This window comes from Penicillium concentricum (genome assembly GCF_028827145.1).
Source record: "Penicillium concentricum strain IBT 3081 chromosome Unknown utg000001l_segment0_segment0, whole genome shotgun sequence".
NCBI lineage: Eukaryota > Fungi > Ascomycota > Eurotiomycetes > Eurotiales > Aspergillaceae > Penicillium > Penicillium concentricum.
In genome coordinates this window covers 4,886,889-4,904,211 of record NW_026622754.1, presented here as the reverse complement: position 1 = coordinate 4,904,211, position 17,323 = coordinate 4,886,889, and the positions used below count along the sequence as shown (strand labels likewise).

At 48.5% G+C, this 17,323-nt stretch overlaps 4 protein-coding genes across 4 annotated transcripts; all 4 read left to right on the top strand.

The window, feature by feature from the left end:
• Positions 1–817: 817 nt before the first annotated feature.
• Positions 818–1,054, top strand: N7517_001869 (uncharacterized protein; the record flags this gene model as incomplete). Its single annotated transcript, XM_056719599.1, has 1 exon — positions 818–1,054. The coding sequence occupies one exon, from the start codon at positions 818–820 to the stop codon at positions 1,052–1,054; it is 237 nt and encodes a 78-aa protein (XP_056583734.1).
• Positions 1,055–2,457: 1,403 nt separating this feature from the next.
• On the top strand, positions 2,458–9,000 carry acyA (adenylate cyclase acyA; the record flags this gene model as incomplete). Its single annotated transcript, XM_056719598.1, has 3 exons — positions 2,458–2,636; positions 2,740–8,629; positions 8,692–9,000. 3 exons carry the CDS (start codon positions 2,458–2,460, stop codon positions 8,998–9,000), a joined length of 6,378 nt encoding a protein of 2,125 aa, XP_056583733.1.
• Positions 9,001–10,039: 1,039 nt separating this feature from the next.
• Positions 10,040–12,377, top strand: N7517_001867 (putative sister chromatid separation protein (Src1); the record flags this gene model as incomplete). Its single annotated transcript, XM_056719597.1, has 2 exons — positions 10,040–11,607; positions 11,753–12,377. The coding sequence occupies 2 exons, from the start codon at positions 10,040–10,042 to the stop codon at positions 12,375–12,377; spliced, it is 2,193 nt and encodes a 730-aa protein (XP_056583732.1).
• Positions 12,378–16,584: 4,207 nt separating this feature from the next.
• On the top strand, positions 16,585–17,233 carry N7517_001866 (Zn(II)2Cys6 transcription factor domain-containing protein; the record flags this gene model as incomplete). The annotated part of the gene is made up of 2 exons (XM_056719596.1): positions 16,585–16,761; positions 16,871–17,233. 2 exons carry the CDS (start codon positions 16,585–16,587, stop codon positions 17,231–17,233), a joined length of 540 nt encoding a protein of 179 aa, XP_056583731.1.
• Positions 17,234–17,323: the final 90 nt, after the last annotated feature.

Sequence of the window (17,323 nt, the reverse complement as noted above, 5' to 3'; positions counted from 1 at the left end):
TATAAGTTCAAAATAGCAAAAGGCACAAGGTTACTAGTAGATCAAACCTTTGCGTGACGTAAAAGACATTTTTGGCAACTTATCGCGATCAGGTCCAGTCAGAGCGGGATGGTCGGGGTATAGGGCTATGCATTTAGCGTCTTCAGACGCAAACTTCTTGCGGTGAGCGTCGCTTGGTGGATTCGTTAATTTTCCCACACAACTCATTTTGTTCTTCCTTCACTAACCGTGTCAAGCACTCAACACCCGGTAAGTGTGTTAGGTGTGTTGGGTGCTTGGCACGGTTCCCTTCTCATTCCACCTAGACACTTATCCCACTATCTTATCAACTATACGCAACGCTGCTAAGCTATATTTCAACATTCTCATCCGATCTTTTTACCATGGGTGAACTGGTCCCCTTGGTGAGGGCGCCAGTCTTGCCGAAAAGATAGTTATCGTGGGCAGCGGTAACAAAGGCCTAGGGTATGTGATGGCTCGTCTGATCATCAACGAAGAGGCCATGGTCAAGGCGGCCATTACTGCTCGAACCGACACTAAGGTCAACGCCAATTCCACCGAGACTTGCGCAAATACCGAACTATAGCTTAATCTCAATGGTTAAATCAGGTTGGCACATAAAATTTAGATTTGCGAACTTGACATGGTTTGTAATGCCGGGTTCAACCGTTTCGCCTTTGAATCTACACGCTCCACTCTAGATTTGCGGGGTCTCTAGCAGTTTCCACCTCAGTTTCCACCTAGACGGTGGATTGCTAGACCCACTTATTGTATTCAATCTAGAGGAAACTGCTGGGAAAGGATCTCCTAGAATCACATGGACTACAGTCATACCGAGAACACGCTGAAAATTTTATGCGAAGCTGGTGTTGTGACCATCATACAACTTCGAACACCAAGCATTCTAACTCTTCCACCGTTACTAGGACAGCAAGATGGGGATGCTTCCGTCCAGGAGCTGGCGCTTAGAGCGCACCCCGAGGAGATCATAGTCAATAATATCCGCCCCGGCGTTTCCAACGAAATGAACAGTGCTAGCACTGTGCCTGCTTAGTTCAGACATGAGAGCAGAACTCTAAAAGAGGTCGTGTTTTTGTTCATGCTACTGTCGTCATTGGCAGAGATAGTTTGAGAAAGTTTGAATCGATCAGTACGTGTTAATTATGATGGTATCAGGATCATTTTGAGAAGAAAAAGATATACTTCAATTTCCAATGCATGATGGAGGTTCGCTGAATTGGTTTTGATTTAGCCTGTATCTCACAGGACTGTTCTGTGGGCATAACTATTTGTACAGTACTAATCCGTAGAAGGGGACCCAAATATCAAAATCGATGGCTTTTAATTAACGTTCAAATGAAGGTATAGGGCAGATATATCACGAGCTAGATAAATTGCAAGGGAGAAATGAGCTGTGCAACGGTAGCAATACATTCCTTGGCAACCCGAGCTGTCACCAATATATATAAAAGAAATATGAGTAAGGTGCTACAGGGATTCTTTGTCATAGCCTCAAAAGTGAAACTAGTTAGGACCAATGACTACTAGAAGGCTATGTAAGAATGGCGTAGGTTTATGTGCCTTCAGAGGCAAAAATAGAACGTGATGTAGAACAAAGACGGAGCTTCTCCCTGTTAAGCACGGACAGCGTCACGGACCATGCCCAGAATAAGAATATCTATAAAATATCAGAAGAAATGAAGGAATGAAAGGAAAAATAGAAAGAAATTGTTTCAATTATCTGGAGTACCTGATTAATCTATATTTCACCTGGGTGAAAATGCAAGGTGTTGTCCAATTGTCTCCAAAGCGCTAATGAGCCTCATGACTTCTACCCGACATCCGACATGGGTTTCTTCTTTTCTTATTACAATCTCATCTTCAACTTCCTTTTATATTTTTTTCCCCCTCCATTATAGGGATCTTGGCTTTGTTCTCGATCGTCATTACGTTGATCCGCCTTTGTCACGAGTCATCCCCACTCTTTCTCTTCCTCCCCCCCCCATTAACCCTGGACCTCAAATAATCACCCCGTCCGCCTTGTATGCGCCCCGGTTACCCTTAACCGTGATCACTTCCTAAAACTTCATGAAATAACGCCCCATTCTCGATACGCCCCATTTTGACCCCTACACCCTCTTGCCTCAACCTTTTCATACGCCCTCTATCACCCAGCTCCTTCACGCTCTCAACTTAATTGCCTCTCATCAAATTGGCCCTTCAGAGTTTCTTCCGGCTATTAGACTCTCTACCGTGTCGCCGGCCTCAACGTGGCGCCAGCATCTGAGACAGCAGAATCGATACACGTTGCAGCTCCGCCGGTCGCCCATACCACCCAATAATTATCGGTTCTTTTAATGCTGGACTGTTCTGAACTATCGCCACACCCCAAGATACAGCTGGCTGCGACTTGACTAGGGTTGCCGTGGTGGCATTCGGCCGAGTCTGAGAGCAGCTATGCCGGCGCGGGATCGCAACCAACCCGACAACCGTCAGGGTTCGGAGAGCTCTGGACACAGCTGGAGGTCGCAAGATACCGTGCGAAACTCGGAGGGTCAGTCTTTAGACCAATACGAGGCCTCTACTGGAGGTCACAATGCCGGCTCGTTTCCGGGTTCCTTGAAAATGGACTCCAAGTAAGCTTATGTCTCTTCAAAGGACCCACTGGCTCTCTATGCGATCATGGCGTGTCGAATCCAAGCTCAAAATGAAGAAGTGCTGATCTTTTTTTTCCGCCAGGCCCGACTCGAAACCCCCTCGGATTGATTGGGAAAATTCCATGTGGTCATGGAATTCCCCGGATATTTCCCCAACCGAACAACGCAAAGCCTCTAGCTTTAGCAATCGCCGCGAGGGTTTGACTGTTCCAAGTAACAGACATAGTCCATCTCAATCATCCGTCTCGAGTCCTCGACCTCTGCCCCTTCACCCATCTCGCGTCGACTCCGACGAGATCGAGTCGATTGCCCCGTGGTCCACAGCCCCCAGCAGTGGTCAGCCAGATAATAGTGGCACTTTTTATAATGATTACTCGGAGCATGAAGCCTCGCCTGCATCATTCACATTTCGCCCCACGACCGGACGAACATTCGCAAGCGAACCCGCCGAGTTGGAATACGGGGAACACCGCCGGCCATCTGCTGCAAGCGCAACCACAGTCAGTAGCCAGGGGTCTAGATCTAGTATTAGCCAAAAGTTTCGAAAGAAGCATTTGAAAGGTCTACTTGGTGATGACTATCATTCGCCTGCGGAGCTTCAAACCGATGACGATGGCGCCCAGAACCCGCCGAACAGGCGTGGGGGACCAGTCGACCAGTTGAAGGCGCGCGAGAGAGCGAACTCAGATGGCTCGCGCAATACGCCCGAGGGCTCCAACTCCTCGCAACGTTCCCAGAAGCCACGGGCAAATATTCCTTTGCCCTCCAGTGACGTCACTCCATGGGACTATCAGAGCTTTAATGACATCCCACAGTATGGGGAGGCACCAGTGCGCCATGTACCCATCGGCCCCGACGGACAGCGTCTTCCACCCTCAGATAATGGTACCGCAGGGCAGAGGGAGCCAAGCCGACGCGGACCCGGCAGACATCGTCCTTCACGAAGCAAGGAAGAGAACCCGACTGTTGCTGGCGATCTAGCATGGTCCCAACCTCGACCTGCTACTGGCAGGGACGACATTGGATTGCGGCCTTTCAATGAGCACTACTTGCATTCAACGACTGACATGAGCGACTCTACTGTATTAGGGGGTCGGTCGACAAGTCCAACACCTAGTGTGCGTAGCACATACCGAGACCCCGATCAGAACTCACAGCATCCCAGACTCGGCGGGTTCATCAAAAAGATCCTCGGGAAGTCGCATGACAAATCGAGGAACTCTTCCCCACCGCGACGCGATAGGCAAGGAAGCTTCGGGGACGGGAGTACTTCTTCTCGATACCCAGAGTCAGTAGATTCAGATCGAAAGAAAGACTCTGGGAAGGGGGGCCTGGTTGGCGGAAGAAAGATTGGTAATCGTCGCGTGTTCACTCATCAAGGTGGTGACCATTATAACGCTAACAAGGACGACAAAACTCAAGAGGAGAACAAACACTTCTTCCACCTTGATGTCGATATGGCAAATCTGAAAGGGATTGTCCGTCCACCTTCGCCTGGGCAAATGAAGCGTGTGAAGGATGGAACGGTCACACCCGGCGACGATTCCAAAGTCGAAAAGCCATGGAATGCACCTGAAAGTTGGCAGGTCAGGGGGCCCGTCGACCTTACCCTGGAAGAACCTACTTTGGAGGAACCCACCCCCGTCGGTCCTCGTGAACGCGAAGCTTCGTACTTTATTCGGATCTTCCGAATTGATTCTACTTTTGCCACGCTATCGGCTGGTGTGAATGCCACCGTGTCGGAGATCCTCCTAATGCTTGGTCGGAAGTCTTTCTTGCAAGATCATCTCAACAATTATGAGATTGTTCTGCGGAAAAATGATCTCTCGCGGCAACTTGATCACAATGAGCGACCTATTCAAATGCAAAAGCGGCTGCTGGAACAAGTTGGCTATACGGAAAAGGATCGTATCGGAGATATTGGCCGCGAGGATCACAGTTATCTCTGTCGATTCATATTCTTGCCAACTAAGCTCAGCGGTTACAGCAGTCTCGAGAGTGAACCTGGTTTCAACAAAGCGCAAAAGTTCAGCCATGTGGATCTCCAAGGTCGCAGTCTTGTCACCATCCCAATTACGCTGTATGCAAAATCCTCCGAGATCATCTCACTGAACTTGTCGAGGAATTTGTCATTGGACGTTCCCAAAGATTTCATTCAAAGCTGCATTAACCTGCGAGAGATTAAGTTCATCGGGAATGAGGCCGCATTTCTCCCACAAAGCTTTGGTCTAGCCGCCCGATTGACCTATCTGGATGTGTCAAACAACTGCCTCGAGGACTTGGATCATGCGGGTCTCGATCGGCTGACTGGTCTTGTCAGCATCAAGATGGCGAACAATCAGTTAACTAAGCTTCCCAGCTCTTTTGGTAATTTCCAAAACCTGCGAAGCCTGAACATGTCGTCAAATAGTTTCAAGATCTTCCCTGATTTCCTTTGCAACCTCAAGAGTCTGGTTGATCTCGATATCAGCTTCAATGGCATAGAAGAGCTTCCCAATATTGGCCGCTTGGTCACTCTCGAACGCCTTTGGATGACAAATAATAACTTGAGCGGGCCTCTCGATGATTCCTTTGGGGAATTAGTGAACCTCAAGGAGTTTGATGGACGCTTCAATGCTATCACCAATATTGATGCTCTCTCTAGTCTTCCCCGCCTAGAGCAGATATTCTTTGGTCACAATCTTCTATCACGTTTCAAAGGCTCATTCCCGAGGCTGCGGAGTCTACATCTGGACCACTGCCCAATGACGCAATTTGATGTTGATGCTCCTATGCCAACGTTGACTTCTTTAAACCTTGCCTCCGGCAAGCTCTCCCAATTCAGGGATACCCTTTATGAGAATTGCCCGAATATGACGAAGCTCGTCCTTGACAAAAATCACATGTCCTCGGTTTCGCCTCAGATTGGCAAGTTGCGTCGACTGGAACACTTCAGTATGATCAAAAACCCACTCTCGTCTTTGCCTACAACCATAGGTTGCCTTACCGAGCTTAAGCACCTTAATCTGAGGGAGTGCAATTTGACATCTCTGCCAGCCGAAATTTGGCATTGTGCCAAGCTGGAAATACTTAACATCTCCTCAAACATTCTGTCGAGCTTTCCAAAATGCGGTGCTCCGTACCCTCAAATGCCCGGTGAGCCTACAAACACACCTGCAGCTACACCGGGCATTGCTGGAAACCCCAGCTATGAAGATATAGGCCCACTGGATGAACCAGGTCTACGTCGACCTAGTCAAACGTCGAATGGGATTATGAATTCTGTATCACCCAACGGGTATCGGAATCCTTCAACTGGGCAACCTGCTAGGAAGGTATCGGCGACTTCGCGATCATATACCGACCCGAACTCGGGGATTCGGAAGGACTCAAACTTCTCTCAGCAGATGGCAATGACTTTTGCAGCGTCCCTTCGAACTCTTTCACTCGCCGACAACAGGCTTGAAGATGATGTTTTCCGGGAACTATCCTTGCTCCCAGAGCTGCGTATTGTCAACCTTTCCTACAATGACCTGACAGAAGTACCGCAAGGAATTCTCAAACGGTGGCCATTGATTTCCGAGTTGTACCTGTCCGGCAACGAGTTGACCTCCCTCCCGTCCGATGACCTGGAAGAAGGAAGTAACCTTAAGATTCTTCATCTCAACGCCAACCGGTTCCAAGTCTTGCCTGCAGAGCTTTGCAAGGTTAGCAAGCTTTCTATTCTGGATGTGGGGAGCAACGGGCTCAAGTACAACGTGTCAAACTGGCCTTACGATTGGAACTGGAACTGGAACCGTAATCTCAAGTATTTGAACTTCTCGGGCAATAAGCGCCTGGAAATCAAGCCAAATATTGCGTCACTGGGTCCCCCAGCGGCCAATGGCGCTGACCTGACTGACTTCAACTCTCTGACCCATCTCCGTGTTCTGGGATTGATGGATGTGACACTCACCATTCCCACCATTCCAGAAGAGACTGAAGATCGCCGTGTGAGAACATCTGCCTCCTTGGCTGGCACTCTCGCCTACGGTATGGCCGACTCTCTTGGCAAGACCGAACATCTATCTATCATTGATATGATTGTTCCGCGGTTGAAGCAGGATAATGTGGAAACACTTGTGGGAATGTTTGACGGACAGACACTTTCCAGTGGAGGTTCTCGCGTTGCAAAGTACTTGCATGAGAATTTCACCTCTACTTTTTCGTTTGAGCTTAAGAAACTGCAGCGAGATCAGGGTGAAACACCATTAGATGCACTCCGACGGTCCTTCTTGGCATTAAACAAGAATATGGCAGGCTCTGCCTACAGGTCCATTGATGACCGCGAGGTCCGACAGTACCATCGAGGATCGACTGCGGCCAAACTACTCAATCAGGACGACATTCAGTCTGGAGGTGTTGCTACTGTTTTGTATCTGAACAACATGGACTTGTACGCCGCCAATGTGGGCGATGCCCAGGCTATTCTAATCCGGTCAGATGGTTCAATGGTTTCTTTGACGCAAAATCATGACCCCGCGGAACCTAACGAGCGCGCACGCATTCGTGCAGCAGGAGGTTTCGTGTCTCGCAACGGCAAGCTAAATGATGTGCTCACGGTGTCGAGGTGCTTCGGACACTTCCCTATGATGCCTGCTGTCATTGCCGCCCCCTCCACAATGCATATCACCTTGACAGAACAAGATGAGATGGTTGTGTTAGCATCGAAGGAACTCTGGGATTATGTTACTCCCGAGGTGGTGATTGACATTACTAGGAGAGAACAGCTAGACTTGATGTTTGCAGCTCAAAAGCTGCGTGATCTGGCCATCTCCTTCGGTGCCACCAATAAGCTGATGGTGATGATTCTTGGCGTTGCGGAAATACAAAAGAGACGCCCAAAGCCTCGTCCTTCTCTCAACACTGGCGCGTCGACGTTTGCTGAAGAGCCGATCATCGCAACTGCCAAGCGTCCTAAGAAGCGCGATGGTCCTGGAGATTCACGACTCGCGCGCTTTGAAGCCGTGGATGCCCCTGACGGCGAATTGACTATCATGTTCACTGATATCAAGAAATCCACGGGTCTATGGGAGGTTTGTCCGGATGCCATGCGCTCTGCTATTCAAATCCACAATGACATCTTGCGTCGGCAACTTGCAATCTTCGGTGGCTACGAGGTCAAGACAGAAGGTGATGCTTTCATGGTGGCTTTCTCAACCACGACTGCTGCATTGCTGTGGTGTTTCAACTGTCAAAACCAGCTCCTTGAAGCTGAATGGCCTACAGAGATCCTTGATCAGCCCCAGTGCCGAGTTGTGGTTGACATGGACAATAATGTTATATTCCGTGGCCTGTCTGTCCGTATGGGTGGCCATTGGGGCGAGCCTGTCTGCGCAAAGGATCCGGTCACCAGTCGGATGGATTATTTCGGTCCAATGGTGAATCGTGCGTCGCGAATTTCTGCCGTCGCCGATGGAGGACAGATTTTCGTTTCCTCGGATTTCATGACTGACATTCACCGCAACCTCGAGATTTTCGCAGATGCTGAGCGTTCTGCATCCACCAGCTCGACCGACAGTAACCACCCCCGTGGCGATAGCATCGGCCACAACATTCGTCGCGAACTACAACAGCTCAATAGTCAAGGCTTCATCATCAAAGACCAAGGTGAAAGAAAGCTGAAAGGTCTGGAAAATCCGGAACCTCTCTATCTTGTATACCCCTCTGCGCTTTCTGGTCGCATGATCTCTTCGGAAGAATCACAGGATCGTGACAGCTCCGCTGCAACTATAAGCCCAAATAACCAACTCGACATCCAGACAAACGTCATTTGGCGCCTCTGGGAAGTCACACTCCGTCTTGAACGAATTTGCGGTGCTTTGGAGCATCCGAGTGATTCGAGCTTCAGAGAACCAAACGTCGCTCTCTTCAACATGGTCAAGAGGCACGGAGGTGAGCTCAACGACTCGACTGTTCTCAGTTTAGTCGATCAACAAGTCACCCGCATCGAGGTTAGTACAAATTTGCCGTTCTTTTAACATTTTCTTTGCATCCGAATCCTAACAAATTTCAGGTATGCATCAACACACTCTCCATACGTCACATGATGCGTCCCTTCAAACCAGGCGACAATCTCAATGACCACGCCGTACCCATCAACGAGGTACTACAGCAACTACAAACACAACTCGCCGAATTCCAAGCTCTCAAGGAGCAGATGGCCGTTGGTGCTGCAGGCAACATCGGCGGTCCACCAATTCAGTATGGCAAAATGGGACATTCAGACAGTATCGATAGCGGTATTACCTCCACCTCGTCGTCTTTCCTCCACCTCCCCGGCGATGCCAATCGCTCCTTCGATTCCGGCCGCGGCTCTCTCTGATTCCTGCCGCCTGCCCCCCCCCCCCCCGGGACTAATTTCGATTTTACTTTTGGTTGGCTTTTACTTGCTTTTTGACCTTTTATATTCTTGTATCTCTCTGGCTTTGTTTTAGTGGGCGGCGTCCCACTGGCAGGGAGGGGATCTGCAGATTGTTTTATATAAAGCATTATGGCATGGAGCCACGGTGATTGTTTCGGTATCTTTTCTTATTGGGTTTGATCTGCTTTGAATGTTAGGCTTGTAATTGGCTCGGACAGTGAATATATATTACAGTTTATATGATACTTCCATGGGCTTCTTGTTATTTCAGTGTTTGTTTGATTCTTAATTACATGTGAACATTCCCACTCGTGGACGCTATACATGAAGGGTATAAACTTCGCAATGGACATAGACCTCATCGAGATCATAGAGGTGAGTGTCTTTCCATACAAAACATTATTTTCCGATAGAGAGGTATCAAACAGATACCTGGGTAGACCTATACTCTTTTCGAATCCGACTACATACTTGGCCAGTTAGTTGATATCAAATACCAGAGGGTGCATCCGTAATCCCAGCTGAGGCATGTCGCCTTTGACGGGTCACGTGCTACTGTTTATGTGTACGTCATCGACTTTGTTTTCTTTTTTCTTGGTCTGCTCACCCCTTCATCTGGTAAACCGAATCCAAGCCCCAAAAAAGGAGAGACATCTGTTTCTTGAGCTTTATTACCTACATTTACATCGTTCAAGTCATTAATAACGTCGGCCGTTTTTCCCGCCCCGCCTGTTGCCCTGGCTACGAACTGAACAAATGATCGAACCGGGTCTGGCGTAATTAACAGCTCGACAAAAAAAAAACACTTCTCCTACCCCAGTTAAAATTCGAAAAGGGAGCGATCGCTGGCCTTTCTCTTGCATATTACAATCTCATCTAGCCACGCACCGTGCTGCAAGTGCTGTCCATCCTAACAAAAAATCCCCTAGACTACGCCATCTCGGTCGGGGTGTTCGCACATTGATCAGGCCGCAACGTCGCACATTGCACGCCACACAAAATGGCGGACGAACTGGAATACCTCCATCCAGATTTCGATCTGAACTCTCTCACTGTCCCTCGTCTCCGCTCCATCCTCGTTAGCCACGATATTCCCTACCCTGCCTCGGCAAAGAAGGCTCAACTGATCGGCATCCTCGAAGATGAAGTCCTGCCGCAAGCCAGAAAGCTCTTGCGCGATCGCGACACCGTTCGGCGAACTAGTATGGGGATTACAGACATGAGCAGTCGTTCGACATCAGTGGCTAGCGACGCGAACGACAGAGAGTCCATGCCTCCTCCAGCTACACCCTCAACAGTCGGATCCACAAGTAGAGGCCAGCGAGGTACATCGCGGCGCAGCACCCGTCACTCAACGGCAGATGCTGATGATGCGTTCGGCCCTGCCACACCTGTTAGAAATACAAAGCGCACAAGCGTTGCTCGCTCGGTGGGTAAACACGCTCGCACGTCTGACACGGAAACAGGCGACGACACACTCCTCACTCCAGTCGCTGCTATCCGACCTACGCCTCGCAAATCTACAGCTAGAAAAGTAGGACGGAGCGAGATCCTCCCCTCGACAGAAGTCGATGAACACACTCCCGGTGTCAAGTCAGAATTACGCCATGAGACCACGTTTACGGATGACAATCCTTTCCAGAGTGGAAGTCCTGAGGCTCCTAAAAGCGCAAGGATGAGCTATGATGGGAAGCGGAAGAGCGCTTCGCGCTTATCCACCGATAGCCCAGCTCGGGGCCGCGGACTCAGGTCACGGAAATCAGCAACCCCGTCTAGCGTCCAGCTAGATGATGGTTTCCAGCCACCCCACCGGGACTCGTTTGACTTCGCCTCCCGATTGATGCCTCCACAGGAGGAGCCTGAAGAGGAATTGGAAGAATCCGAAGATGAAGAAAGCGAAATTGGAGCCGGTGAAGAATTCACGCCTGAGGAACAGCTCGCTATGTCTATGGAAGATGATCAGTACTCGCCACAAGTTCAGACTCGGCGACGGCCGCACAAGCAAGGAACTCTCAGCCGCTTAGCCCCTTGGGTGGTCATCATTTCCCTGGCTGGCAGTTTTGGTGCCTGGTGGCGCAAAGAAAAGCTCGAGATTGGATACTGTGGCCTGGGGAAGCCCACCTGGTCTTTGGCAGACACCAAAGTTCCTGAATGGGCGAATATTCTGGAGCCTCGATGCGAGCCGTGCCCAAGTCACGCCTTCTGCTACCCGAACTTTGAAGTTCGCTGCGAAAATGATTTCCTTTTGAAGCCGCATCCTCTTGCCCTCGGGGGCCTGGTGCCGTTGCCGCCAACATGTGAACCGGATAGTGAAAAAGAGCGCCGTGTGAAGGCTGTTGCTGATAAAGCTGTTGAAGAGCTTCGTGAGCGCCGGGCGAAATGGGAATGCGGTCAGCTGAAGGAAGACGGCAAGGGCGCCAGATCTCCAGACATCAGCGAGCCAGAGTTGAGGGAAGAGGTGGCCAAGAAACGCCGCAAGGGCCTGAGTGATACCGAATTTGACGAGCTTTGGAAGGGCGCCATTGGCGAGATCCTTGGTAAAGATGAAGTTATCAGCAAAACCCAGCAGTAAGTTTTTTCTACCCTAGGAGGGATTCTCGTGTCTCCTTGGCTATGCTCATCGCTCTGGATTCCCACATCCAGCGGCATTTCTTATAAAGATCTGGTCTGACCTTGTGTACCGGAACTGACAGAGGCGCGTTCGCAATCACAGAAATTCCGGCATCCTTATCCTCTCCTCTACCTCCATTGCACGGCTCCCACTCGCATGCGCCGTCCGCCGCCACTTCCGACTCGCTCTCCTCGCGTATCGACTCCCTATTTCACTTCTAGTCATGGCCATTGGTCTCCTTGTGTACGCTCGTGCGCGTGTCCTCGCACGTCGGTCTGACATTGCCCGCGTGCCTGAATTAGTGGCTACAACCCTTGACCGACTGTCCACGCAGGCTGCACTATACGCCCGCGGCGATGCCAAAGAACCTCATATTGCCATCGGTCAGCTCCGCGATGACGTCCTCCGCTTTGAACTCCAAGGCAAGCGTCGCGAGGAGCTTTGGCGACGGGTCCGCAACTTTGTCGAGGGCAACGCTAACGTCCGCGCTTCTGTGCGGGAAGGGCGTAGCGGCGATGTTTCTCGAGTCTGGGAGTGGATCGGTGGGATCAACCCCGTCGGCGAGCCGGATCATACTAGCCGCCGGGAGAGTGCACGGTTCTCTATCCCATCTCCATCTAGTAACATCGTGACAAGCCCACACACCCCTGCGGGCGAAAGTCAACCTGAGCCTATTTCTAGTCCCAGAGAGTCTCGCCGCTGGGATGAGGGCCGTCCGATCTACTGATTCTCTTCCTGCCGTCTAGAGGATATTTTGGTACCTATGCACGCAACTCGACTGTGGCTGTATTCCTTTTGATATCCCAACCCATTTTTCTTTTCCGATGTATGAGATATGGCTTTTGTTTCCTGGGTTTCCTCTTTTTTACACACTTTATTTCCTGTTTCTTTCGCCTACTTCATCAGTACATATTATTTCCTGTCCATACAAATTCCATCACCCATTCCAATCAACGATTTAATTTATTTCAGATACATTCTTCATACTAGCGCTACAGTCAGTGGATATAAGTAATTGCGCCCCACATAACTTAGATTACATAATATTTGCCAGACCAAAAAACCCATTTATTATGATTATCTTAATTGATATAACATCTAATTTAAAAGTCTGTTAGATAAAGAATCCAACCTATTGCTCGCAAAAAAGCAGCTTTGCGTGCCATTTTAGGGTGGCTCTATTCATGGATACTATGCTTTTTAGGAAGGCGGTACTGGTAGCTAAGGCGATGGGGCCAAGGGGCGCAATTACTTATGTCCAGTCACTGTACTTGGTGCATATAAAGTAATGTATTCTAGCCGTAATTATTATGGATTTTCCTAATCCGTAGTGCCTAGCGCCAAGCCGAACCCTAAGCACAGCATGTATGTACATGCAACACAACCCATCGGGTATCCAGCACTCCGTATATAGGATTGTTATCGGACCGATGGCGCAAGAGGGCTTCTTCTGCGCGTTGATACCCATAATTCAGGGGAATTTACACATCCATTGCTAATAGCCTCGGAAGTATAGTACCACTAAAAGTCCCGGTCCAGACCATTCCAACCCAACCGCGAAAATCATTACCCATACTATAGTCCTATATAGTGCATACATATGTTCGGTTAACAGCCATGTGGGGGAACAGGCACTAGTTACTCCATAGTAAGCTTGCTCTACCGTGTGACCACTAGTACAGATCCAGTACTCCATACAGATAAGAATACACTTCGCATTCATACGTTGTATCACATATCCAGTCACTCTATATGTTGTATACTGTAGCCGATCCGCAGGTTCAAAGTTAATCGATCTCGGTAAAAAAATCTATATCGCTCTCGCTCTCGGTTCAGTCTTGACCGTCTCTATCCTTGATGCCCAACGTATCGAGCTGATCAATCGATACCCCTGTCAGTTTCAAACTCATCGTTGGTGCACGTGTGCTTTTGCTGGCATCAGCGTCCGAGGTATACAGCCATAGATTGAGTGGGGGTTGGTGTGGAGTTTGTGTTAGTTCTTTGTTTCCATTTTTGTTTCTGGGGTTATGAGAAGTGTTGATATAGGTAGAAACTAGTGTATGAGCTTCCAATGAACCGGGGTAATGTGAAATTGATGGTCGAAGCTACTGTAAGCCGTGCGAGTCAGGTATATCAAAGGTACGGAGTACCGGAATTTGAAATATCAGGGAACCATGCCCTCCAATGTTTGGCTACCACCACAGTGGTTCGAAGGATCATCCCCAGGTGCGCGATACTCAGTTCGAGCATCGCTAGGCCGATATTGCAGCATGAACCAATCAGGAAGAGATGATCTAAATGATACATACCGTACTCCCGTACTCCGTTTAGTGTCAGAACCTGCGGGAAAAACGAATTGCTTACTGTCTAGTCAGCCAACCAGCTCTCACATTTGCTCGGGGAAAAGTTTTCCTGGGGAGATGGGTCTGCGTTTGTGTGCTCGATGTTTTACAGGCGTTGTGCCTGGCCAAGCGCCGAAGTACCTACCGTAAGGTAACATAGCCCTAAGCTAAGGCGAATCCCGTGGCGAATCCCAATTTTGACCGCTCCTTGAGGGTCATCTATCCTATCAAGGAGCGCTGGGGGTAATGGAGTGGGTACGGGCAGTATCCGTAATCCGAACTCTGTACCCAATATGGTGTTGGATTTTCATTTTTTTCCTTTTTTCCTCCCTTTTTTCACGTAATTGCCATTTCATATGCTGGCCCCGCTCTCCTTAGTGCCGAGATACAGTACGTTAGGGCAACAATGTAACGGTCTAGTAAGGTATATTGCGGATGAGTGCTCGAGGGCAACTTGGGAAGCTTTCTTCCTTGCATGGCCGTACTACTCCTCCGTAGGGAGTAAGGCAGGAGTATCTAAGTGGTTTCGAGGGGCCACGTACTTGTTGGGGCGCCGAAGGTCGGTGAACGGGCGCAAGAGCTGTGCGTGGTACGGAGTAGAAGCACGGGGGTTGGGATAGTGGAGATATTTGGAGGGAGAGTGTGGTACGGAGTATGTAGTGTTGACATGGAGTAAGATTGCAGAGATTGCAGCTATGCAACTACCATACTCCGTGCTTTAATTCGCTTATACCGAGTAGGCACTCCATGTATAGACGAGATTGGACCAGTGGAGGAGCAGGGTTGCAACGGTTCTTCACATCCCTGCAGTCATAGACGCTTGACTCCATATCTGAGCCATGATTGAGATAGAATACCTTCTTGGAAGCTGTCAAAGTTTTTGCACGAGAGACAAATCATATGGTGTGGAAGTATTCTCCCGGGAATCAGTGGACACCAAGGTAACAGCTATGTCTAAGTTCGCGAAGACAGATTTTGGTTCTCTTCATCCTTTTTTTTTTTCTGATCTTTTTTTTTTAAAAAAAAAAAAAAAAAAAACAAATTTTTAAGAGCCAGAAGATGTGTATACAGCATCCGGTGAAGTCCAAGTAAGTCAGGAACAAGATTGAGATTGCCTCGTTCTCGACGATGGAACTGGCCAAAACCAGTTATGGCCCACCTGTCATTGGAAGGCTGTATCACTCCCCGAAAGTAGGGCCCACTTGTTATATCCACAGGTGTTCCTGTTGAAATCACATATGACCTTATGTACTTGATGTATACAATTAGGCGAGAATGCACATACTTCCTATATTGCGTACGAAATACACAATTGGGAATTCAAATTGACACATGTCAAGATTCTAGTGACCCAAGTAAACCGTGGTTGAGCGATAAAGCCCCAGAGCCCCAGTTGAAAAACCATTGTATATAGTTGTTCCTCTCGTTGATTGTATATTCAGATGATCAGATGTTCACTATATAGGTTCCACGGTATGTCAAAAGGTTAGAAATTATATGATTTGCACGTTCCAGATGACTTTACTGTGGCAAAATGGCCATAGTGGGGATTCGACGCTTTGCCTAGTAGGGTTTGCAAATCGTCCCCAAATCTTTAGGAATATTTAAGGACATGTATATGCATATCGGAAACTAGGGTTATCACCCGGAACCTTGCGCATACAAAATAGATTCTTCAGGGAAAAAAAAAAAAAAAGGGAAATCCATCGGACTCTAGATCTTCCGATCGACAAAATCTGAGGTCAAGAGATCGATCTCAACGTAAAAGGACATATTCACAGTAAGAGGAACCCGGGAGAAAAAAAAGTATATAGCCAATCAGATTAACCAATGACGTTTAAGTGATATCGATCATACCTAGATAGATTCACTGATGATTTCATGTTTGGATCTCGAGCCTATCATTTACCCCGGAAAATAACTCCGGGGTCGATGAATTAGGGTTATGGATAGGACTGAAAGGACATAAGGCTAATAAAGAATATATCAACGTAAAAAATTGTCAAAGGTACATTTATATAGACAATATATAAGGAAATTATTTCTAATCTACTCTGTTCATTTACATTGTACATAGGCTATCAAAAGTCCGGCCTACTATTAACCCCCCCCCCTCTTCCTTTCCACCACTAGTAGAGATTAAAATTGCCCTGATTTTTTTTTTTTTAGGAAGATTAATTCTGATATTTGAAGTATTATTCTGTTTTTAAAGCGTCTCTAACATCTTTTAGTTGCTTATATTGGGGACATGCCAGCTTTGGTGGCCCACATCCGCCACTCGATCCCTTTCCCTTTTTTTTCTATTTTTTTCTCAATTCTTTCCCTGTTATTTTCTTATTGAATTATTCTTTTCTTTTTTTTCTCTCTCTCCTTATTATATCTATTTCCCTCCCCCCCCACTTTGCCCTCATTTCCCTCTCTAGGCGCACAGTGCAGAATTAACTGCATAGGTCTAGCGCGGCCCCAGGGCCCCTCTCTCTCTTTCTCCATTCTATAATTCTTTCTATGATCCGTGTGATTTGCTTGATTATCATGCTTTCAAATGGTGGTTGGGCAGACAGAGAGTTGGGTTTCTGATTTGCTATTTTTCTAATGAGTGAACAGACACTCAGAGGCTATAGGCCTCTTGCACCTCGCACCAGGCTGCTCGGTGGAAGTGGAGGGGAAGGCGGAGATGGAGCAGGAAGTCCTGGCGGAAGTGCCCCAGAAGAGAAACGGATGAGGCGAGCATCGACAGCTTGTACGGAGTGTCAAAAACGCCGGACTAGGGTACACATTCACTTGCGCTTCCTATTTTTCTATCTTCCCCCCCCCCTTTCACCTAATCTATACTGGAATTCAATCAATCTAACATGATCTTTTTCTATTATTCTACTAGTGTACCGGCCCACCTCATTGCACCGAATGTTCAACCCACGCCCGCGAATGTGTCTTTGATGAAGCCGCCGACAGACGCCGCAAGGCATCCGCCAAGCGAATTCAGGATCAATTGGACCATTTCAGGTCATTTCTGGATGATCTCATCGGCCTTATCCGAGACAGTGACGGTCCGACGGTGCAATTGATCGTCAATACCATACGATCGGGATCAACCCCTGGAGAGATTCGAGATTCTCTTACCCGTCTATTGGAAGATGATCATCAAACCAACTCCCACATTTCAGGCACACACGACTCACACCTAAACCTAAACATCACTCCGAACAATAACATGGGCAATTACTTCAACCCCCCTGGCTGAGTTAACCCAATCTCTCCTCGGGCAATATACGCATCCCTGGAGGAATATGTGCTAGCGTTACGTCGTCCTCCCCCGAATCCGCCCTGCCAA